Source organism: Ursus maritimus, unplaced genomic scaffold, assembly GCF_017311325.1.
Source record: "Ursus maritimus isolate PB19 unplaced genomic scaffold, ASM1731132v1 scaffold_17, whole genome shotgun sequence".
In the NCBI taxonomy this organism is placed as follows: domain Eukaryota; kingdom Metazoa; phylum Chordata; class Mammalia; order Carnivora; family Ursidae; genus Ursus; species Ursus maritimus.
Genome location: NW_024424119.1, coordinates 42,768,561 through 42,793,642, shown reverse-complemented (window position 1 = coordinate 42,793,642; position 25,082 = coordinate 42,768,561). Strand labels below are relative to the sequence as shown.

Sequence of the window (25,082 nt, the reverse complement as noted above, 5' to 3'; positions counted from 1 at the left end):
CCCTATGCCATTTCCAGCTTGGCCTCAAACCCTGGAGTTGGGGTAAAATCCCCCATGGCAGCAGAAGAATTTGGGGGCTTTGCATACCTTGGATTCTTTACCTCGTCCTGGGTTCTACTTCCCTAGAAGGTAGGTGATCAGAGACCATTTCACTTCTAATCCCAAAGGACTGCGTGACTGTGCACATCCTACATGTTCCAAGCCTCAGAGTGCAAGCTAGCTTGACATCTCAACACTTGGCCTCGGCAGTTTCTGCAACTCTCTTTCTCCCAAGGACAGTATTGGCTAGGAGCTTGGGAAAGGAAAGACTGTGTTCCAGTCTCTCTCTGCTCAGTCTCCCAAACTGCCCTCACGCAGATGTTTGGGTGCATATGCATACATGTGTACTAACCACATATGGGCACACTCCTAAATACAGAACATGTTTCTTGCTGTGGTTGTGTGACAAATGATGAGAATTTTAGGCTCTGGACTGCACACTTGTATATGCAATCCATCTAAGACTTTGGGATGGGATTCCATTCCATCATCCAACATGGCGAGACTTGGTTCATGCGCCCCTACTATGAGTCCTTCCTGGGTGAAATTAAAGGCAGACCGGTTGGGTGCTAAGGATCCCTGGTGTGGGGAGGCCATTCCGTTGAGCAGCTGACTGTGAAATCAATACCAAAGAGATGCGGGTCCTGGTGCTGGGAATTCTTTGTCAACTCCTTGTCCTTCCTTAGCCATGGCTGTATCCCCGGAGGTCTTTCCGGCTGTGTTCTTGGGCCTGAGGGTCCCGACAAGCACAGTCACCTTGTAGGTCACAGGACATAGGGAAGGGAGTGACCTGCAGAGAGAGAGAGAAGAGGTGAGCCAGGTGGTTGGGTCTGATATAGTAATTTTCAGAGAAGCAGTGCAGAGCAGAACGATAATGACTGGATTGGGGGGTCGGGGTGGGCAACATATTCAAGTTCAAGTCCTAACTCTGCTTCTTGCTAGGCCCGTCATAACTTTTATCAAAATCATTAGAATAGGAGCTTTCATTTTCGAGGGCATTTGTGATGGGTCAGGCAACTCTGTAAGATAGGTACTAAAACAATTACCCTTTTACAGACAGGGAAACTGAGGCTCTCTTAAAGGGGCAGGTATTTGCCCGAAGTAGTAAGTGATTGATAGATATGATATTTAAAACGGGCAAGCTACTCCTAAGCCTAGCTTCCCAGCTGTAGAACTGTCGTCTCTCGGCCCCACCTTGCACTGGGAGCTCTAAGGACTGAAGGGCATCATGGGTGAGAAATTTTAACGTACTCTACCAGAGCTGGTTGAGAAGACGGGCACAATGGAATCACCTAACTTATAGGGCCGTTGTGGTGGCCAAGTGAAAGAAAGACATATGCTGGGAATTTCGGTTTGGGGGGGCCAGGATGGAAACAAGAGCAAGTCCCAGCAAGCTCAGACCACCTTCCGTGGGGCCTGAGCTCTCGGTAGCGGACATGTCACAGATTTTGCATAAGGTTTGGCTGAAGGCTCTCAGAGCCTTCTGAAGGAGATTTTGAGTAAGAAACGGTGAGGGTGTACAATGTGATTTGTTATCCACATATATTAGGAAAGCTGGGGAAAAAACATTTTTAAGTGGGGGAGGGGCACCTGGGTGGCTCAGTCAGTTGAGTATCCGACTCTTGATTCCCGCTCAGGGGGTCTTGGAAGCCAGCCCTGCATAGGCTCTGTGCTGGGCGTGGAGTCTGTCTGAGCTTCTCCCTCTCCCTCTGCCCCTCCCCCCCCCTCAAGTGCCCACTCTCTCCCCTGCTCTCTCTCTCAAAGAAAAAAAAAAAGCAGTCAGGGAGAAGCCTGAATTTTGGTCCCCGTCCATCCCTTCACATGCTCTGTGACCTTGAGCTGGCTTTCCTTTCTAGAAACTGAGAGAAAGAGCGAACGTCTTCTCCACGCAGAGATGATCTTTCCAAAGAGCACAGTGCAGTCCCCGCTTGAGCCCCAGCCTGAGCTAATGCAAGTGGCTTTCAGATTTCACCTCATTGCATCATGATATTTGCATATAACTTTTCCCAGAGGGTCCCCCATCTGCGCAGACGGATTTAATGACCTCATTCGCCTCCGGCCTAGGCAGGGTCTCCAAGTGCTCACACCGTCTCAGAGAACATCTTTGTCCTCCCAGTTCGTGGACTCATTCTCTGTATGGAACTCTTCTCTCTGCCTCTTGGCCTGCCCTCCCTCCCTTCTGTCCTTCCTTCACTCCCTCCCTCTCCACCGCTCTCCCTCCTGCAATTTTGCAGTGATTTAAAGGGAAGGTGGAAGTATGAGCCCCAGCTCTCTCTCCTACTCCTGTGACCTTGAATGTGTGAGGACTTCTCTGAGCCTCAGTTAATTCATTCGCTAAATGGGAAAAATGAAAGCATCCACCTCCTGAGGTTGTGATGAAGGATCAGGGAACAAAAACCATGGAGCACACAGTTCTTGGCATCTGCTCCACACAGAGATCAATCAAATGATAGATCTCTCCTCATCTCTCCCTCAGTGAGGCACGAACCACGTCAGTCTTGTTCATTCTTGTTTTCTCAGGGCCTGAGCCTTCGAATGAATGAATGTCTGTTCATTTCTCCATCTCTTACTGACCCTTTCCTTATACTCATGACTAGCACAACTCTGTTTCTCTTTCCAATTTAAATTCATAAAGCATTCACAAGCAGGGTAAGCATTCTCACAGATGCTTCTTCTAAGCCATGCCCGTCCTCCTGCTTACAACTACTTGCTGTCCTCTGTTCAGGATATTTACTTCCCAGGCATCATGCCTTTGTGGAGGCTGTGCCTTCTAATCTAGAGTATTCTTCCACGACCTTGGTATCTCTAAGAGAAGCAGAGAATGTTCGAATTGGAAGAGACATAGAAGGAAATCCTCCAGTCCAAGTGGGGACACTGATGGCAGAGCCAAGTCCAAATCTAATAACCAAGGACAAGTGGGGAGAGTACCATCATGGGAGCCAGGAGGCCTGGATTGGCATCCTTGCTTGACTCGTAATCACTGAACAATTTTGGGAAAATCCCTTCACTGTCCTGACCCTTCATGTCTACATCTATAAAAGGGTGATTTTTAAAAACACTGTGATTTGTATGGTTGTGAAGATCAAACAAGAATAAACAACCAGAAGCCCCCGCACAAGGTCTAACACTCAGGAGATGCTGGGTGCTGAATACGCATGTGCTGAGTCAAATTCCCCACCGGCTCGCATTTCGCCATCTGTGACACCTCTGCTGCCTGTTGTCCCTCTCGCCCACCCCCCTGACTTCAGCTTCTTTGTCCTCAACTCAACCCATCCCTTTATCTGTTCTCTTCTCCTGCCCTTGCCCATATTCTAACATTAGAATGATCCAGTCACCTCTAATGTCCTGTGCACAATTCTCTCCATCTCTGGGACCCATTAGAGGTAGTTTCACATCAGATTTAGCACTCAGGCTTTGTGCTGCACTCACATAGGCAAGAAATGAACAGACCTCTTAGAATAAGACCCAAAGTCCTTACCATGAGATCAAGGCCTTGCATGATTTGATCACACACACTTCTCAGACCTCTCCTAATTCTCTTCTCCTCCTCACTCTCTGTGGCGTATTTATTTCTTGGTTCCTCAAATACTCCAAGTGTTTTCCTACTTTTTTTTTTTTTTGCCCATAATCAAAACTTTACTGAAAAAACGGACACCAAAATAGATCACTGTTGTATACCTTACAAAAGTAAATGTAATTACATTATCTTGGTAGATTAACTGGAATTACTGAACCGATAAGGCCTTCTGGGATAGAACACACATTCAGGAGGCCGTGTGGTTCGTTAATGTTGCTTTCTTCTATGTGACACTCTTCTGTGAGTCTGGCCTTTCCTCTGTTGCCTGGCACAACACTGTTGAACAGCCTACACAAAGAACCAAGTCTCCAGCCATTAACGCTCCTCTGCCCTCACTGCTTTTTCCTGGCCAGCTTTTCTTCCATTTTTTAGGTCTCATCTCAGGTGTCACCTCCTCCCTCACTGGTCTGACCGAAGATGGTGCCATCACCAAGTTCCATATCACAGCACCCTACGTAAGCCCTTCTTGTGCTGAGATGCTCTGTACTTGTATGCAGCTCAGTCTGGGCAAGGAGCCTGTCTGTTGTTGACCGAGGTCTCCATATATCATGTAACAGGCATCCAGTGGCCCCATGAATGGAAGAACAAATGAATGCATGAATATATACCCAGAATCCAAGGCAGGGAGCCTCTGCTCTTACCCTCAGTTACTATGTGACTATGGACAGGTCACTTCCCTTCTCTGGGCTTCAGTTCCCTACCTGTACATTAAGATTCAATTTTAATGGTCTCTACCTTCCCACCTGTCTGAAAATCCTTCTCAGCCTGAGAAAAAAAAGCAGAAGGCAAAAGCCCTGGCCAGAAAGGATGAAGGAATTTAGACTTTCTCTCACAAGCCCCATCTTGCACATTCCCCTTTCTGCCATCCCAAGTTCCTTCAGCTTCTCCAAAATCATCAGCTGGCAGGGCCCCACCACCTGTTAGCTTCTCTGGCGGGTCTGGCCACCCTGGCTAAGTGGGTGTGAGGTCAACCCAGGCAGTTTTGACATTTTCCCAAAGAAACCTGTCTGGAAACTGAAGGGAGGAACCCCCATCAGAATACAACGAAGTCTAGAAGGTTTGGTCTCAGGAGGCAGAGGGGGAGCCTATCTTCACTGTGTGCTCGTACACGCAGCTCCATCTACTGAGCCCTTGCTAGGAGTTTAGGAGGCAGACAAGCCTGGGGTCCGGTGTGGGCTCCACACAGGCACTGCTTGACTTCTGGCAAGTCCTTGGCACCCTGGGGACTTCGTCTCCCCATCTGTAAAGCAAGGGTCCTCAGACCTCACCGAATTCCGGTGAGGAGTCAATGAAATAATGTCTCCAGACCAGCTCCCAGAGGTCCTCGTGCAGAGGAGACGCACAGCGTCTTGTTTCCTCTGCCTGCCTGCCTCTGGCGCGTCTGTGAACTGCCTGCTCAGAGCCTGCCCCGAGCCTGCCCCGGGGTCTCCTCTTGTCACAAGCTTCCTCCCTGATCAAGGGCCTACCAGTAGGAGCAGAAGGGTAGAGACTAGAACTCTAGCTACTTCCCAGGTGTTCCTTGGTCTGACTTGGAAGAGGCAGGTGCACAGCAGTGAACATCACTTGAACGCACACACACACACGCGCACGTGCGCACACACACCACTTCCTGAGGGCCTTCCACGCGCCGGGTGATTCCTACCTGCTGGCTAGTCCACTCTGCACAACCCTGGGAGGCTACTGTTGTTAGCAACCCATCTTGCAGATGAGAAAATAGAGGTTTCAGAATGTTTAGAACAAAGCGAACTTGCCCCTGGCCTCATTACCCATCAGTAACTAGATGACGCAGGATTCCAAAGTCCACTCCAAACACTGAGAGCTTTTCAGCCAGTGAGAGTAAGAAGGCTCCTCCTTTACAACCTTGCCAGGCTGACTGCTGCTTTGTCTTTTTACAGCCAATAGCCTCTTATCCCTTTATTATGTGCCTGGCTGACTTCACCCAGTGAGCATTATCTCACTCCCTCTTCCCAGTATCCCTAATAAGGTAGCTATTCTCACTAGGCCCATTTTACATCTTAGAGGAAACTAAGATGCACAGAGGTGAGTCACTTGCCCGGCAGGTGGCCTGGGATCTGCATCCCTGTTTGTCAAGACTCCTTGGTACTGACCCTCCCACCCCCCTGGGAGGCAGGCAGAGCAAGAGTCAGGGTCCCCTTTGGACAGGAAGAAACTGAGGCATGGCAAAAAGGGCCACATCCTGGTGAAGTCAGCTCTGAGCCCGATTCTCAGATTCCCTGATTCCCCAAGCAGCTTCCCACCTTCTCCCCCAGATGGCCTCCCAAGAAAACCTACCACCCACAGCACAAACGCCGTGGTGGCCGGTTTACATGTGGGATTCCCAGCACCATGTGGCGAGGCTACCCCGTAAAGGGCTTGGCCACCCACTCTAAGAGTCTGTCAACAAGCCCAGGTCAATGACTAAAGGCCAGGATTTTCTCCTTTTTGTCCTCTGGGTTGGAGATGGTGTTCAGGCACAGGGGTTTCTCCGCTGGGTGAGTTGCCCAGGATAACACCTCCGTGTGTGTGTGTGTGTGTGTGTGTGTGTGTGGAATGCAGCCCAGGCAAATGCACCACAAGGCCCTGGCTGCAGGTCCTCTGATGCTGGGAGACAGGCAGGGGCGGGATTCTGACTCAGACTCAACAGGGAGGTCACAAGCAGAGAGCGTACAGTGTAGGGAGCAAGAGGCATCCTGTGCTGAATGTCAGAAAGCCTGGACTGTCCACCCGCCCACTGGGGGAGCTTGGGCAAGTCACTTCACCACTCTGAGGCCCAGGGACTTCATCGTGTTGATGGACAGACTGAGATCAGTAGAGCAAGGTGTGATGTCAGGTACGAGGACTTGTGTGAGCTGCTTGGAGGTAGGGTAGAGGCATGCCCGGCACAGGGCACGGAGGAGACCGTGAATACAGACGCTTGTTCGAATGTGGACACAGTGCTCACGTGGGTAAGGTGAGCAAAAGCAATGAGATTTGGGTTTGATTCCTTGCCCTGTTAGTCACTTAGTGTATGCCATCAGGCAAGTTCCTTTCCTTTGGGGGGTTTCAGTTTCTCTGTTTGTTCAATGGAGGTATTAACAGTCCTGCCCGTTGGAAGTATTTTAGATAAAGTATAAAATTCAAGTAAAGCACTTAGCATGGTAGATGCCATATAGTATGTGCTCAGTAAATCCTGGTGGTGATGACGACGATGGTGACAGTGATATCGGTCATGCTGATGTTGGTCATGATGATGTTGAGGACAGTCATACGGATGGTAACTCTGGGGGCAGAACGGTCTGATCCTTCGTAGGATCAAACTAAAATGAGTGTCTAATTCAGCCGCATGAAAAAGTCAAAGCTACACTTCAAATAGGGAAAATCGTAACACTCCAGAAGCCAGTGATTTTTGGGACAAGGAGGGATTAGTGTAGTCTGTTTAGTCATCTTCCTGTTGTCTTTTACTAATCTTCCAAGGTAAACATGTCTAGCCCCTCTTCCAGGAAGCCTTCTAGGATCCTGTAGACTAGTTCAGTGCTTAGAATCATTGAACACTCCTACGCTCTGTGGATAAGGCTCAGATTCCCTGGCTTGATTTAAAAAGCCTTTTCAAGGCTCATTTTCATACCTCTTACTACTTACATCCCCTCTTATCCTGTGCTCTAGCCACACTCAGGGAACTGTGGTTTCCTTAACACGCTTCCTTATGTCTGGGTCTTTGCAGACTGTGCCCTCTGCCAGAAACACTCCTCTTTTCTCTCACATCCTAATTTCTGGTCTTCTATCCCCCTACTCCTTTTACCTAGCTAAGACCTACCATGCCTTTCATACCTCACCTTTGGTGTTTCCTTCCCTAGGAAGCTTTGTTGACTCTCCTCACTGGCTCTATCACTGTTAGCACTTAATATAGTCTAAATATGTGGCTACTAGGCCACAAAACATGAACTCAGCATGGTTGGGACCAGGTCCACCTTGCTTGTGGCCTAGAACAGGGTCTGTCACATAGAAGGTGCTCAACAGTGGGGTACATCAGAACTAGGGATACCTCACTGAACAGACAGATGCATATTCTTGACCTCATGAAATCTTCATTTGATCAGCAAGGGGGTAGGGATTATGAGATAATACATTTTATCGTATGTGCCAAGGTGATCTGGGTTATAAAAGAAAGAAAAGTGGAATCCAAAGCAAATGGGTGCATGAGTGCCAGGGGTGATGTAAGGTGGGTGGTCAGGATGGGGCTCCTTGAGAACTTGACACTTGGGCAAAGACCTGGAGGAAGTGAGGGAGTGAGCCATGTGGATGAATGGAAAAGAATGTTCTCAGCTAAAGGAGGAGCCAGTGACAAATTCTGCAAGGTAGGAGGACACCTGGCTGGATGGCTGGAGTTAAGTGAAGGAAGGTACTGATAGTAGGGGGTGAAGGCAGAGAAGTAATGGGGGTAGGCAGAGCACATAGGGCCTTATAGACCATTGGGAAGCCTGGTTTTTACTCTTAGTAAAATGGGGAGACACTTGAAGGGCTTTGCACAGAGGTGTGATACCACAAGACTTGTTTTTGGAGGACCATTCTGGTTGCTAAGTTGAGATTTAAGAGCCATTGATGGACCTCACTAGCTCTGCAGCCCAATACCCAACCCTTTAGCATGGACCACCCAGTGGCATAAAAGATTGCTGTCCATCTCATGATTTTTAGAATCACTAGACTCCTTAGACCAATGGGCTATGTTTGGGTATAATGTCCTTTCCTAAGAAACCACATTTTCACTTAGATTTAGCAAATAAATATTACAACCCTACACTTAATGTCATCGGTTAGGCATGTCATCCTATGCTGAGATGTTTCTGGGATTGGTTCCTAATCTTTACTGGTCTCTGCCCCAAATAGCCTTCAGGTTCTCACCAATGGCCAACTCCCTCAGGAAGCCACATGGCGAAGCCTTAGACATGAATATAATCCAAATGTCAAGAGATAAAAACCAAAGGTGAGACTGGCCTGCCCAGGGTCACAGAACTAAGTCATAGAACTGGGACTACACCCCAACTTCCCAGACATCTTCCAGAATTAGTCTCTTAGCAGCTGTCTAAAACATGACCATAAGCGGTGTTCCAGGCCACCACGCCTTACAAAGCCTTGCTGTGCTGAATACGTTAAGGCTGTTTCCCCTTCTTCCCTTAAACCTCCAACACATGCTTCCTTAGGATGATTCCAATTATAGATGAATTTTTTTTGTTGTTGTTATGAGGGTAAATTTATTGAAGCCACCATTCTGGAAGTCTGCTCTGTATTCAAGACTCCTCAAGGCTCCAACAGGAAAATAATAAACTGACATGCTGAGGAGCTGAGTCCTGCCCCTTCCTGTCTGCCTCGCACTGCAGACAGGTGTCTGGATGGGAAACCGGTCACCCCTGTCAGACGGAGTTTCCTGCACTGTCTTGCTCTTGTCTGCCAGCCGGGCCCAGGTCACCCCACAGGGCAGATGTGGGGAACAGCTGGTGTCTGGAAAGACAAACAAGGGGAGGAAGGATGAAGGGAGCAGACAGACATCATTGTGGGCCAAGTGACCAAGAGGCCCCAGCCCTGGAGACTGGGAAGAGGTTAAGTTAGAGAGTTGGCTAGAAAGATGTCTGGGAGAAGATGCTGTGTGCTTACCCCTTGGCCTTGAGTTCATACCCGGGACTCCTGTCCAGGAGCACTAGGAAGGAAGAAGCCCACCCACTAGGGGAAGGGCAAAATGCCTGGGCAAGATGCAAGCTCATTACAACTCGATGTTCAGAATAGGGGTTAGAGGCAACTGCCTCGTGGCTTAGACTCACGAGGTTTCCCTCCCAGCTCTACCACTGGCCCTGGGACCTCAGCCCTTCTCAGCCTCAGATGCATTGTCTGTAAAATGAGGGTAACAAGACAGCATTTACAATAGGGCGACGGTGTGATGAAAAGAGATGACACATGCAAAAGCAGTTACCACTACGCTTGGCACATCGTAAGCCCTCCATAAATAGTGACTATTGTTCGGAGCCAGGAAATCCTAAATTCTACAACCAGCTCCGTCACCTCGTGCAAGTGAGTTCATGAGTTCACCTCTCTGAGCCTCCCCTGCGTCTACCTTGTCGGGTTTTTCTGGGGTCTCAAAGTGAGACAATAGGCACAGAGCCTCCAAACCATGGCCAGGCACACAGTATGTGCTCCATTAATGACATTACTGTCACTGAGGAAGGTACATGAAGCAAATCTGCTCTATCAGTGAGCTTCTAGTGCCAGGCCGTGTGCTTGTGGACAGGGAACTCCCCACGATGGGTGCCTGGGGCCAAGAGTCCAGGTAGGAACTGACCAGGACCAGCAGTACGGAGCAGGGAATGAGGGGAAGGAAGCCAGCCTCTGGCCCCTCTCCTGCCGTAAGAGGCTTCCTGCTGGGGAAGCTGGAGACAGAAAGCAGGACTTTTTTCCACTCAGAGGAAACTGCTGTCTGGGACGTCAGGGATGGCTGGCAAGGCTGAAAGCCTCAACCACTCCCCACCCTGTCTTTGCCGCTGGGAAAAGCCGCTTTCACCTTTGCCAAGGGGAGGGGGTCCCATAGCCAAGGTTCCCTGCCAGATGGGGGTCATGGTGAATTGTCTCCAACCAGAACTGGGAGGGTTAGGCCCAGGCACACTGAGGACTCGGCCCCGTGCACAAGAAAGAGCTGGGCTCGTGCATCAGGCAGGCCTGGGTTCGAATCTGCGCCTTGGTACTTGTGGCCAAGTGAACTCAAGCACGACCTGCAAGTGCTCTGAGCCCACACTGGTTCACCTGGGCAACTGGGCTCATAGTGACCTGTCAGACTTGCCACAGGGATTCAAGAAGGTGACGGAGGACACGTGTCTGGCAGGATGTCCGACAGTTTCGGCATTTCACTTAGGGGTGTCTTTTTTCTTCTCTATTTCTCCACCTGCTGTCTCTATAAACCAGTCTACTGTAGGAAGGAGTGTTAAAGCATTCGAGAAGCTGGAGTTTATTTAGCAGTTAAACTGGAGAATTTAGATGGTAGGAAGTACGAGTTTAATCTGAGATTCCCTTTCTCCTCCAGAAGTCAGACTCCCAGAAATCTCAAATCCGAAATAAAGCCCCAAACACTGAATAAGAAACAACTCTGGGAAAGCCAAATGCACCAGAAGAGAAGCCAGTAGGCTCTGTCATCCACACTTCCCACATGGTGTTCACAGGCCTCTCCATCCTGTCTTCAGCCACCACTCACCTTCCCCAGGAAAGCTACTCACTCTTCAGGTCTCAGGGTAAACATCGCTTCCTCAGGGAAGGCTTCCCTGACCTTCACACTGGTCTCCGTAAGATCCCGCCCCTTTCCTTTACTGCCCTTTGATAAAGGCACTACAACGCATGGTTGGACACCTCACTGCCTGACGCCCGGCTGCCCTAACGGACTGCGAGTTTCACAAGGGCAGGTGCCAGCCTGCACTCTGCCCAGGGCGCACGGCTCGGTACAGCATGGGGCCCACACAGATGCTCGAGAAATATGCATCTCACTGCAGGAAGGAAGCTTGGCTCTCTGCATTCTGCAGCCTCGGCCGACGATAAGGATCACCAATTTAAAGTGGAAGAAGGGGATCTTTTAACCCAAAAAGCCAAAATTATATATATATATATATATATATATATATTGTGGATAGAAAAGGAAAGAAAAAAAAAAAGGACTAGGAAGCATATTCAGAACTAGCAAAGAACTGACTCTGGGTCCCTTACTAAAGAGGCAGCACGGAAAGGCCCTGACGTCTGAAATTGTTGCAACCGAACCCAGTATGCACAGTTAAAATGGCCATTCGGGGTACAGATATATTTTTTCAAGTGACTGTAATAATTTGGAATCTGCACCTGAACTTCAATCTCATGACGTCATGTTCCTACCACGCGCTCTGTAGAAACAGCACTCCATTTAAGGAAGTCTCCCAATAAAAATAAATTAGGGTGGTTTTTTTTTTTATGTTTTTGTATATAAGTTATAGTTGGTAGGAAAATTCTTTTAATCGGAGCTGCTCTTGCTCCAACTGATGGTGTCACATGAATACTGCGTCCTAACTCTACTCAAACTTTTTTTTTTTTTTTAAAGATTTTATTTATTTATTCGACAGAGATAGAGACAGCCAGCGAGAGAGGGAACACAAGCAGGGGGAGTGGTAGAGGAAGAAGCAGGCTCATAGCAGAGGAGCCTGACGTGGGGCTCGATCCCGTAACGCCGGGATCATGCCCTGAGCCGAAGGCAGACCCTTAACCGCTGTGCCACCCAGGCGCCCCCTAACTCTACTCAAACTTCTATTTAAAACACAAACGTCATTGTCCATTCACTTTCGGAAACGGTGACATGACACTACTGTTCACTATATTCATTTGGTGCCAGGCGTCAAGACCCTTATAAATGCTCACACCTCTTGTCCTAGTCATTTCAGTTCTGACACTGTGAAATCACAATTGTAAAGGAATAGAGCTGCAGAAATATTTCCCTGCAAAGACAGTCACAAGCCTCATTATTTATCATTGTGAGAAACTAAAGTAACCCAAGAGTTAAGAAGAACACCCTGAGGTGAACGTTTCTATAAATCACGATACATCACAATGCTCTAATAAATAATAATAGAGCAAAAACTGCAGCTGGGAAGTTTATAAGAATATCAGATCATTCTTATGTATAAGATTTCCTGTGCTAAGTCAAAACAGAACAAAACAGGATCCCACACTGGAAATACAGCGAGATACATACACAGGCACAAACACCCACACACTTAAACACAGTAAAATACGGCAGAAGGAAAAGCAATGGCTTTCCAGGTTGTACGATAAGCAATGATTCCTTTGTTCGCTTCTGCTTTCTGGATTTTCCAAAAAGTAGAATATGCATTGTTTCATAATTGGGAGAAAAATAAAATGCAGTAATAGGAAATGAATTTTATTCTACTGTATTTGAGCAGAAAGTATTGACCTGTGTTTATAAAAAAAAAAAAAAAAAAAAAAGGAGGGGGTGGGCATGCTGAAGTTTGCCCATACAAAACTGGCCAACCCCAGAGAGCCCCAGTAGCCCTGCTCATCTCCCCAAAGATGCAATCTGAGTGTGTTCCTTGGGTCTGGCCTTGTTCATCCCCACATTCTAGGTGTCAGAGCATCTTTCTTAAAGGAACTAATTCTTTTAAGGATGGTGTGATACAAAGGTACTTGGATAGCAAGCCAGGAAGCTTGCCCTGTTTCTCTCACTCACTCTTCCACCGTGGACGAATCATTTCTCCTGCATTGGCCTCAGTGCCCCCGTTAGGAAATAAGAAGTTCGGAGCAGATAATCACCGACAGACTTCTGCCAAGACTGACTACTACCGGTCTCAGGAACACAGTTCCACCTTCTTTAGAGAGAGAGAGATTAGCTCAAACTATTTTTTGATTTTTCAGCTCAGATTGTAGAGGAGTACAAAACTGGAAATAGCTCCCCATTAACTCATTCATCACCAGAGCACTCCTCAACCCAGGTTGCCCAGTCTGACCACCTCTCCCACAGCTCTCGGCGGGGATCCCAGCTCTCATCGGGAAGAAAGTGGGGTGGCCACTCTTTCCGTGAGTGGTGGGTATGCAGCATAGTCAAATGTTCCAGTTTTACTCGAGACACTTGAATCACTCCTGTTGCACCCTAATTTGCAAAGGGAGAAAATCACATCCAAGACCCACTCCCCCTAATTTTACAAAGAGATTATAAAATAATCAAAGGCTATGACTTACCTTGGTAAGAATATCCCATCTTCTCTCTACCCCTAGATTTTGGCCATACTCCCTAAAAATGCAAGTTCTCCCTAGGATTTTACGAGCTAGTCTCTTGCCCCAGAAACTCTTTTCCTAGCCACCTCCCCTCTCCTTCTCCCTCCCCCTTAAGTTTCAGTGTTGAGGCTGATCCCTCAGTAGAGCCCTTCTCCAGCGCCTGGCCTGGGCCCTCGCGGCGCTCTAGCCTCCCCTTCTGAAAGTACTGATTACACTGGTATTTGTCAGCTTCCATACCCGGCTCCAAGCTTTAAGAGTAAGGAACAACATCTGCAAAGATCATCCACGAGCCTGCCCACCCAGCTCAGGGACCAGCCCATGATATTAGCTGAACTACTGCCTCAAAGAATGAAAAATACAATACAACAGAACACAGCTTGTGGGCAAGGGCTGACACAACCAGGACAACGGGTTGTCCAGTATGCAGGGTGCTCCTGGCTAGGAAGCTGGGAAGGCCTGCAGGCGGCGCCTGCCCGGGGGGCCTACCTTCTTGGTCTTGACCGTAGAGGCACAGCAGTCCCCACCATCGTAGTTGCAGAAGGCTCGGTTGTTGATGGCATCACAGTAATTGTCTCCCATGAAGGGCTGCAAGTGGGGAGAAAGGCAGAAGGAAGGTGGCCCGTTAGCATCCAGGCGTGGGTGGGGGATGGCCCTGCCGCTGTTTAGCTAGCTCGCATCCTTTTAAAAACCTCTGCAGACAGCCTACCTGGCTTCAAATGCCAACACCCCCTTGGACAAGTTATCGCTTCTATCATTTGTAAAGACTTATCTAGTCGAGTTTTCTGCAACTTAACTATGGTTCTGCTGGTAGACACGCTTGTAGGCTGGGGCATGCAAAGCCACAGGACAGATCAGTTATATCTTCCTAAAGTAGGGCTCATCGTACTTGAAGAAATGATTAGAAAATTTGAGCACCCTTCCCCTACTTTTCCCAGTAGTAGGTAATTAAAACCTAAGTTATATTACACATAAGCTGAATGTAATCTGCCCAAGAATTGTCAAGATTAAACACAAGAATTCATAGGACTTTGGCGCAATGGCCTGTGGGCTCCCTGTCCTCTAGCACTAAGGTACAGATGTCCTTGCTGTCACATGCTTCACGTGTTTGTTGTCCTCTTTGTTCTCCAAACAACATGTCAAGTAAGCACTGCTCTTCCCACTTTGCAGATGAAGATTCTGAGGCTCAGAGCAAGAAAGGGGCTCAGCCAAGATCACCTGGCAGGGCCAGAGCAGCGATTTCAATCTAAGTTGGCTTCCTACTTTTTCTTTGCCAGTCTAGTCTGCATCTAGCACGTAATGATGTGTTGCTTTTCTTCCCCGCGTTCCTCCAACTCTGTGGTGCCCCAAAGATGAGGAACCTCCCATGTGGCAAGCCCCACCCTAACCCCAACCCCTAACCCTAAGTTAAGTCATTACTGATCTGAACCCAGAGTAACCTTATGGGAAAGTCAGGAGTGCCTGCAAACCCCCTAATACTTTTTTGTCCCCATCCAAGCACGAAGCACACTATTTTTTTTTTTCTAATGTCTGCTTATGAACCTGCAGCTGGTGTGTAAGACTGTGAGCTCGTTGAACACACAGGCAACATCCAGTTCCTCTTTGTCTCCCTATTACCTAGTTTAATGCTGGGTACAACTTCGGCTCTTAGTAATGTTTTTGAGATTGCATAGATTGTATCGGCATAGTAGAAAGACAACTGGCAGGGGTTTAGAAAATCTGGGTTCTAGTCTAACAAACCTCAGCCAATTGGAGGGGTTACTTGGTGATTTTGATTAAGTGGCTTATCTTCTCTGGACCTCAAGGCTCCGAGTTGTGAAATGAAGAGGCAGGATTAGCCCACTGGTTTCTCAAAGCAATAAGCATACCCCTCCGCACATCAAAAGCAACACCGTGTGACCCTTTAATATAGAGGGCAGATGAAAGTAAGACCTCTCTGATAAAAGTTACATTGGGCTCTGTAATGCTCAGTGACTCACTGATGGGAAAGATGTCATCAGTTGGCTAAGACCACAGCATCTCAGCACAACCCCTGTGATCCAGTGGTCCTTCCTTCCCATCCTGACTATTATGGGGAGAACCAAGCTCACAAGGAGTCCCTCCCATGTGGCATCCCTGGCTTTTGCATCTCTGCTCCAAATTCACAGAGCCTTTGTGCTCCCAACTCACGATGCCAGATTCCATTTCATCACTATCCTATAAGGGTCTAAAAAAATATCTTAGCAAGACAGAACCAAGAACAGGCAAAGAGCCGTGCTCAGGTATCTAGGTGCAAATGTGCATGGCTGTGAACACAAGCATGACTTTGACGGGTACCTGCAATAATGAACACAGTATTACATTCATATCCGAGCACAGAGGTACAAACAACAAGGGAGAAGCCCTTGGTTTTGCTCTGTGCCTTTGGGATCTGTTCTTTATCATCTTTCTTATGTCATATAAAACAGAGTAAGGAAGGAAACCAAATGTCCCTTAGAATAAAAGGAACTGGCTTGGAAAAGAAGAGGAAGAGGAGAAAAAAATAAATGAAACTTTTTTTTTTTTTGCCCCTGAAAAAATCTCCAGTCTCATCACCAGCTGTCCTCCCCTACGTGACCTTTCCTGCAGCCACATCCATGCCTCCATCCACCCCTCTAACCATCCACCCTGTACTTAACCATATATACTGAATGCCTGCTACATGTCACACATCGTGCTAAGACAAAGCTGTAACAGGGAGTCAATACAGATGGAGCTCCTACTCCTCCAGACCTTACGCTTCAGTGAGGAGGCAGACTTTAATCAAATAATCACACATCTAATTGGCCAATTTCACCTCTGATAAGAGCGATGGAGGACAGGCACCACAAGGCTGTTAAGAAGTACGAGGACTGGACCTCATCAGGGAGCTCTGTGAAGGTGTCCCTTAGGAAATGACCTTTCAGCAGAGATCAGAAGCGTGAGCGGGGGTTAATTAGATGAGGGTGGAGAAGAGAGAATTTCGAGAGAGAGCAAATACCATGTGAAAAGCTCTGCCACTTAAGAGATTTTTCCCATCGCTGGTATTTCTCATGGCTACTACTAAGGTGTCCAGGCAAGCGGTTCACCCTTCGAGATCTAGCTCCAACCTCAGCCCTCCGAAATGCCTTCTCTGATACCCCGGGATGTTCTGGGCTTCTATAGCTTCCTGTGCTTGGTTTGGTTACAGCTCTTGGTGCATATTTTAGAATTCTTTCTTCAATTGCCTATCTCCTTCACTATACTGTGAGGTCCTGATGGACAGGACTGCGTGTCACCCATTTTTGTATCCTAGATTTCCTAGCAAAACATGTGCAATTTGAGCAAAACTTCACCAAACATCTGTTCCTTTCAGGTTTATTCAGTAAAATGATGAGGTTCTTCATGGGTGGATACGTGGATGCATGGATGGACGAGGGACAAGAAGATGCCACAGATGACTCAGGAAGAGCAAAGTTACTGTTTGCACTTGCCTGAGGTCACTGTGGTCCCAGAACCTAGAGTTGTGTCGGGCACATAAGAAGCATCAGTGAAGTTTGACACACGAGAGAGTGAAGTGACCACTTTGGACACAGCTTGGGGTAGAGGGCTCAGGAGTCCCAAAACCTGTGCTCAATCTTGGCTACCTCTAGACATTCCAGGGTGACAGCTCCCCCCTGAACTCAGCATTTGTACCTCTCCCAGGCATCCCTTTCAGCCCCAGACAGGAGGCAAACTATTAGCTCCACACTAAGGAGGAAAGGAGATCACCTGCAAGGGCAGAGGCGGTAAGCGTCGTTGGCAGCGCTCAGAGCCTGACAGGGGAGGGTCTCCTAGGCCCAGGTGCTGAGTCAAAGGAGGGATCGAATTCTGCTGTCACACTGGCTGCCTAGACCGCCGACTCAGCAGAACAAGGATCCAGGTAATCCAAGCTCCTTTTTCTCCAAGCGCTGGACTGATCCGGAAAGGTGGAAGGAAGCAAAAGCCACAGGGCCTTGGCCTTGGTTTTGCCATTCCTGGCTGAACCTTGGGAGAATGAGGGGCTCTTAAAGACTACAGTGTTGAGTGCCCTGAGAAGATGCCACAGGGAGCCCCTAGCCAATACATAGAGAAGTGCGACCCAGGGACTGTCTTGTGACACTTGCAGCTCAGGGGTGGCTCATGGGTGGGAGGTGGCCTAATGGAGGAGAAAAAGCACTGGCCTGGAGTCAGGAGACCCAGGTTCATGCTTTGGCTCTGTGGCTTTTATGTTGTGCAACCCCGGGTCAGTCCATCGCCTCTCTGATCCTCACTTTCCACTCCATATAACCATTGAGTAGGGTTAGATCACACTAAGAACCCTTCCCGTTTGAGCATTCCATCAAATTTTAGATCTGGCTACAGCTTTAAAAAGTCAGGCTTAGATCAGCTAGAAGAGCATTTCTGACTCTGACATTCTAAGAATTGCATCAAAGATAAAGTTTTCTAGAGCACAAGCTAGTCCCTCTCACCTGCATTTTCAGGCTCTGGGGGGGACCAGAAATATTTATGCATCCACCTGGATGGGGTTTGGGGTGTCCTTTTCGTTGCCAGCTGAGAAGACCCACAAGGGACTTGGGGTGCACAGAAATATCTCCCAGTTCCATAGACAGTGTAAACCCTTGAGAATACAGATGACATTCTAAGTACCCTGCCCCTTTGCCTCCCTAGCCTTGTCACTGAGACACAGAAACATCTCCATAAAGCCAAGTTCCAGGGAAGGGTTCAACTGTGAAGTCAGAGAGGACCTTCACTTTCAGCTCTACGGTCGGGTCTAAGGTGTCCATATTACTTCTGGGTTGCAGAAAGAGTGAATGACAAATGTGTGGCAAAAGGAAGTGAACTGCAAGTAATGGTCAGCAGTAAAATAGGAATTGGAAAGAAAAGAATGCCTCCTGTGGTTCTGTAAACATTAAATGTGATAATGTTGGTCAAACGTCTGGCATGTTATAGATGCAAAATCACCATGGCCTCCCTCCCTCCCTCACAGATGCAACGTCATGTTGAACATAGGCTTAGGAAGCAGGAACACCTGTCTTGAAGTCCTAATTCTGTTATCTGTGATTTTTTTTTATGTTTGTTGATATCTCTGTGCCTCAGTTCCCCCATCTATAAAATGGGGTTGCTCATTCCTGTCCAAGAAGTCTATTAAGGGATACTTATAGCACTTTGTAGGTAAAGCAAACGGTAGCCGTGATTTATAAGAACAGCAATAATGGTGTTAATAACGGTAGGATCCCTTCCAGGGACTCACCTCACAGCCTTTGACGCAGTGAATCAGAGCAGGGTGAGGATACCACTTGAGACCAGCCGTGCAGACAACTCTCTGCAGAGAGAGGGACAGAGCAGTCAGATGGGTTTGGGGCTGGGAGGAACTCATCCTTTGTCGGCACCACATTCGACCACCCCACCTCTTCCCGGATCTTCCACGTCCTGACTTCACCCTGGCATTTACATGGGTAATTTGCCCAGCTACTTGCAATAACAGGAGCCGTAAGATTACAATAGTATTCGTGTTTGCTGTAGGTATCACGCTTCTGTATCTCCCTGGCAGGAATAAGGACCGAAGAACAGCAGCATTGGAGGATGAGGACGCCATCAGAAAGGCCCCTCAGGAAATTCTCTGCTGATGTTTGATCCATAGGTGGAGTTGGGAACAAGGTGGGAGGAAGGAGGAAAGGCAGAGCGGATGTACGGCTAGAACAGGAAGATGGCAGAATAGTGTGGAACAGGGTTTCCCAAAGCATGTGCTGAGGACCGCGTTCATCAGGGTCACTGTGGGAGCTCAAGGAGGCAGGTACTTCAGAGCCACCTTGGATCTAACGAATCCAAATCTCTAGCTCTAAGGCCAGGGCCTGGGACTCCACATCTTAAAAACAAGCCTCCCAGATGATTCTGATACGCACCGCAGTCTGAGGGCAGCGGACTGGTTCAGAACCCTTGGAGACCTGGACCCTTCCTGCCTCCACCTGCCACCATGCCATATGGGCCTGCTCCCAACTCCCTGACACTGTCCACACTGCCATACCCCTGCCACTTTGTTCTTGCTGTTCTCCTTCCCTGAAATGCCCTTCCCCATCTTGTCTCCTGGAGAACCTTTAGTTATCTTTTAAATTGCTGCTTAAGAGTTACTTTTCCTGTGGTGCCTTCCCCAGCCCCGCTCAGAGCTTCTAGGTTTGCATGTATGTATTTATTTATAGCCCCCTTTAATAATTATTATTATTACTATGATAATGACAACGAAAATATATTGAGTTCATCCGTGGTGCTAATTACTTTATGCATTTATCTTATTTATTAGTTGTTACCATGCAGGGGGGTGGACATTAATCCTGGGTCATAAGGAGAATAAATTCCTCAGGCTTCATAGTTGTTTCGTGAAGAAACCAGGATTTGAAACCGAGCACTCGTTTTGGAAATTATTTAAGGCAGCTCATAACATAAAATCCAATATGAGGATCAGGCTTGCTCTCCTGGATGATTGCCAGCTGATTAATGTTAATTAAGAAATGAACAGTCATATGGGCCAGAATGTGGAAAATCATGTGACCAACTCAATTTCTCCCTGAAGGCAGACCTATATGGGAACCCAACTGTCATTAGGTTTCCTGGTGAGCTTGGAACAAAGGGAACCACGTGACTCCAAGATGGGGCTAAGACTGGGTTGGTGCCTTTCTTTTCTGCTGCACAGCACCCATGGTTCACCCTTGGATCACCCACGCCTAGAAAGGCGTCTGGCACATGGAGGAGGCCCCATCAATGTTTTTGTTATAAATGAATGGCGACATCTTGAAATAGAGATAATTTTTATCAATGGGCAGTGTTTACTTGTCTTCCTCTCTTCTAGAACATCAGAAGAGTCCTTACCATGCCTAGCACGGTGTAGTCTAGAGGACCAGTTTAGTGTAAGCAGAATTGAATTAAAGTCTTGCACAAACAACCAGTCGGACAACCCGTCTTGCCATGTGAAACCTACTATGTAGCCCCTCCTGCCCCTTTCTGCCTTTTCCCAGTACAACTAGACAAGGTGACATGTGGGAAAGACCTGGGGCATGGGGTATGTCAGATGTAGATGCAATTCAATTGGAAATTGCTTTGTAAATTTCCACTCTGAGGCTTGGTTCTCCTGTCTGTGAAATGGGCCCTGAAAATCTCATCATGGGCTTGTGATGAAACGTGGAGATGAATGGTACGGGAATGATTAACCAGGGACCCGGGTTTTAGACATCTCCGTCTTTCTCTGTGCCTGGAGCACAGCAAACAAATACATGTTGACCGGATGAAGGAATGTGAGTAGTTCCAGTGCCCCTTTCTTCCAGCTTAGCTACTTTGGTGCCCTCTGCTTCCCGGCCGCAGGGCCAGAAGTAGAGAGAATCACCTGCTTTCATTCTCTGGGAGACCTTAACCCAGGCTTTCATCTCTGGGTGGGAGAGTCTGTCCCCAGCCAAAATCCAGGGATGCTGGAGGGACCCTTGGTAATGGCTCAAGTAACAGAACACAGCAGGGCTGGGATCCACAAGGGATTTGAGGCCCATCCCGCCCCCTGTTTATCTGCGAGCTAATTTAATCCGTCTGCAGGAGTGTCGTGGTGTGGTTGTACAGGTTTCTGTCAGCTGAGGTTTACCTGACGTGAGTTCAGAAAAAGGACTTTTATACTACCCGCATGAGCCTATTTACCTTTCCAAGGCTTTTGGATTTTCTACTATTCCTTAGGGCTGCACGCCCTACCTGTCTCACTACAGGGCCCCTCTGTATGTGAGGAGAACCGGAAGGGGGCAAGCAGCAGGAGCAAGGAAAAGCTAGGCTATTTACACCACAAACTGGGAGATCCCAGATGGGGCCCCTCAAATGTCAGCCTTGTTCCTCTGCAGCCCAGTGAGGCCTCTAGCCCAGTGAGAGCACTTTCAGACCAAGTTTTGTAAGACGGCTTTCATTTCCTGCCTTGGTGCATAAGAAGGATACACTGTCCTTTTTTCCTGGCTGCAGTGACCATCACCACCACCACCACCACCACCACCACCACCATCTTCTTCTTCATCAACATCAGGAATGGGACCAACGTCATCAGCATCATCATCGCACTGCTACCAACCCTGTCATAGTTATCCTCATCCACAAGCCCTGTCCTCAGAGCTTGATCTATTTAACTCTTATCATAACTGCAACTGCAGGTACTATTTTCGAGTCTGGGTCACACAGGAGGAAACAGACCACAGAGAAGTTACCCGACCTGCCACAAGCCATATGGAAGGAGCCCATAGCTCTCTGATGTCCAGGTCTACATTTGAACCCTGCACTCTCCTTCACATCCCCTAGCCCCCGACACTGTAAACATAAAATAGTTTACTCTTTGGCCTGATGGAAAGACCAAGGTTCAGAAAGGTAGAGGCTTTAAGAGAAAAGTAGGTGGGGGGGTGGGTGGGGAGGCAGAGTGTCTCCAAGTTGAATCCCAGGGAAGATGAGGCCCCAGGCAGAGCTGAAGACATCTGAGAAAACATCTTAAGAGAGCCTCTCCATCCTGAGGCTCCGAATGGACACCCCTTCTGATACCTTCTAAGATGAGCCCTCTTTTCTCCTTAATTCTTCCCTTGGTGTATAGGACTTCCTGTGAATGAATGGTATCAATTAACAGGTTCACCATTCATTATCAGTTATGCAGCTTCTAGCTTCCTTTAAAAGCCTAGGCACTTTCCACCCTGAATGCCTGGTGTCTGAAGGATGCCTGCCACGTTGAAGTACATCAGTGTCTTTGAATGAGTGAATGAGAAATCACTGGATGCCGGACGCACGGTATCTCCCCTCTCCATCGGACAGACCAGACCTCACGTGCACTCGGAACCATTCTACCTCTGACTTTAGACTCTTGACAGGGCCTTCCACGGCGCTGCCTTCCCTTCAAGGGAGGAATTCTGCATCCTTTGCCCGCAAGTGTCAAATTATGATTTATAATATATACGGTGGTTGCCTTGCAAGACACAATGCAGGAGAATTAGCCCTGGGTTTACATTCTGATCCAGCTGCATTAGTTACGTGAATTGGGCAGTGAAAACCCAGTGAGAACTCAGCATCATGTGTAAAATGGTGATACTGCTGATCCCATCGGAGTATGGTGGAGACAAAATGAGGTGGCATATTTGGACCTGCCTAAAAAACAGTGTCCGTGTGTCATAGATAATAAATGGTGACTTCCTTTTCTTTCCCCCTTAAGTACCTCACTCCCTTTCTTCTTCTCCTCTCTTTCCTCCCTCCTTCCAACCTTCTCCCAGAAGCCATTACGAAATCCAAGGTCCCAGCTGCCCAGAGGATTTACGAGCCTCTGAGGCTGTGAGCTGCATTTGCCATGAACAAGTCGAGGTGCCGGGCAGACCAGGGGTGCTCCTTCGGAGCTGGGGACAGAGAGGCTGCTACCCTGAATTCCTGATGCCCAGGGCTAGGAGTCCACCCCATCCAAGGGTTGCGAGCCAACAGCTTCCAGGCTATACAACCCACAGAAATGTTCGGTTTGGCACTCAATGTGCTTGACAGAAGTCAAAATTATTTGCCAGTACTAAAAAAAAAAAATCAGAGATTTTATATTTTAAAGACTTCGGATTTCTTATATTCAAGACAAAGTGGAAAATCTAGCCATTCTAGGCACACATTTCCACACTGCCACACTTGGCTCGAGCTGCCCCCCCCGGGAAGCAGGATGTGTTTTCCAGAGTTCACCACTGTCTCCACCTTTCCCTGTAGTCTCTCCAGCACGGAGCCCAAGAGACATTGCCATCTGTCACTGAATTTGTACTGTTTCCTCTATTTAGATGTGAGGAAGATTTCTCCGTGTCCCTATGACTTCCAACAGTGCATGCGGGGCGGTGGGAGCCGGGGAGGTGGGGGCTTTCAAAGGAGAGAACTTTAAAAAAATAAAGGGACAGAGTGTTTTTATGAAAGTAAAACTAAAAACTTTAGTACACCTGAAACTAATATAATTTTATATGTCAATTATACCTTAATAAAAAAAAAAAAGCCAACCCAGTAGACGTTATCTTGGTGGCACAGCCATGGCCTAGCACGGGAAGGGGACAACCTCTGGGGAGCCAGAGATCCTGATGTGGTTTCAGGAGTGGCCACAAATAGGAACACTGATCAAGTCTTCCATGTAAGGTCAGCACATGCATTATATCTTAAGAAGAAAGTTGAGAAAGTCATTTCTTCAGCTGGGCTGTATGCACACGGGCGTTGTATTCTTTTAAGCCTATCTGTCTGAAATATGTCTAGTACACCCTGCTACTACTATTAATAATCTGCCTAGGTACTGAATATACAGAATGACTCGCCTGGCCCGCTTCACCCATTTACCCTCCTGCCTGGTTCCCGTGGGAGTCTGACTTCGGGCCTCTTGATCCAGGCCTATCTCTCATTCCACAGATGGGCAAACTGCAGCTTAGAGAAGTGACAGGATCTGTCCAAGGACAGGCTGCGAGACGATGCCTGGGCCTGAACGAGAACCTTGGTCACCTGACCCTACAACCCCAAGTATTTAGCGAGCTCCCACTGCGTGTTAGGCACGAGGGGAAGTGCCGTGGTAAGTAAGAGGACCGTGCGCCTGCCTTCGCAAAGGTCACCGTTCTGGTGCGCTCACCACGGCACGGGGATCTCGTTGTTGATCTCCCACTTATCTAAGTAGGCCCTGTTCTCGTCATATAGGCCGATATGCGCAGAGTACTTAAAATAGAGGCTGTCGTGCGACACGTGCCAGTGTGGGCTTCGGCCGGCTCGCGTGGGCCCACGAGGGGCAATGGTGCCCGTCCCGTCCCAGTTTTGTGTGCAGTGAGGGCAACCTGGGAACCAGGACATCGGCCATGGGGGGGGATATTGACACCACGGTAATTGGCAAATGCTACAAGTCAGAGTTCTAGACGGTGGTTGTTTTTGGGGGGGGTTGCTGGGGGGAGCACAGAGAGCCCGTGGTTAACTGTTCAGCGGCATATTCCCTGGTAAGCGGTCAGTAAAGGGTTTGCCCAGTTTGCCTTTATTATTATTGTCCTACGTTCAACAGAGACAGCACGGGGAGCCGGAGAACACTACACATTCAACTGGCCAGGGGCTCCCTCCCCTGCCTCTCAGGCAAGGGGCTTCCCCGGCCGCCGCTGAGATTCCATTTCCTCCTCTGGAAACGGGGAGAGACTGACACGGACCTTCCAGGGGGTGTGGGAGGGGGAAAGGGGGTAAAGGAAGCATGACCCCGTGCCCGAGTCACAGGAGGCGTCCGTGAAATGTCAGTTCTGGGCCCGCGCTTCCTTCCCCCAGGACAAAGGTAACCGGAGTTGGAGCAGAGCCCGGCCCCCGCCCATCTGCCTTGGCCGGCCCGGAGGCGGCGGCAGAACGCAGGGCTCCCTGGGCCTCCGCCCTGGCCTGGCAGCGTCTGCTCCGGCAGCTCTGTTTCTATGTCGCTCTCACCACACAAGGGGCAAGGGTGTAGCGGAGGCCAGCTTTTCTGCCTTATTCCTGGAAATCATCAATCTCTGCCCTTCACCCTCCTCCCTTTTTCTACCACATTTTTTTCCTCCTGGATAATGAGGCCTCCGGAGACCGGTGGAGGTCTGAACCTCGTTATGGCTCTCTCCGTAGGCCGGCATCAATAAAGGCCAGCAGACCAGGGAACTGGGTGGGGGCTGGGGCAGCCAGGCAGCGGGTGGGCAACTGGGGAAGGGGGGCTCGCAGGCTTTCAAAT

At 48.6% G+C, this 25,082-nt stretch overlaps 1 protein-coding gene across 1 annotated transcript in view; it reads right to left on the bottom strand.

The window, feature by feature from the left end:
- Window positions 1-721: 721 nt before the first annotated feature.
- PAPPA (pappalysin 1) overlaps window positions 722-25,082 on the bottom strand; it is a 236,192-nt gene continuing 211,831 nt past the window's right edge. The window contains 3 exon segments of the mRNA XM_040631792.1: window positions 722-829; window positions 13,865-13,963; window positions 18,624-18,695. Of these exon segments, the coding sequence (XP_040487726.1) occupies window positions 722-829; window positions 13,865-13,963; window positions 18,624-18,695 (279 nt within the window).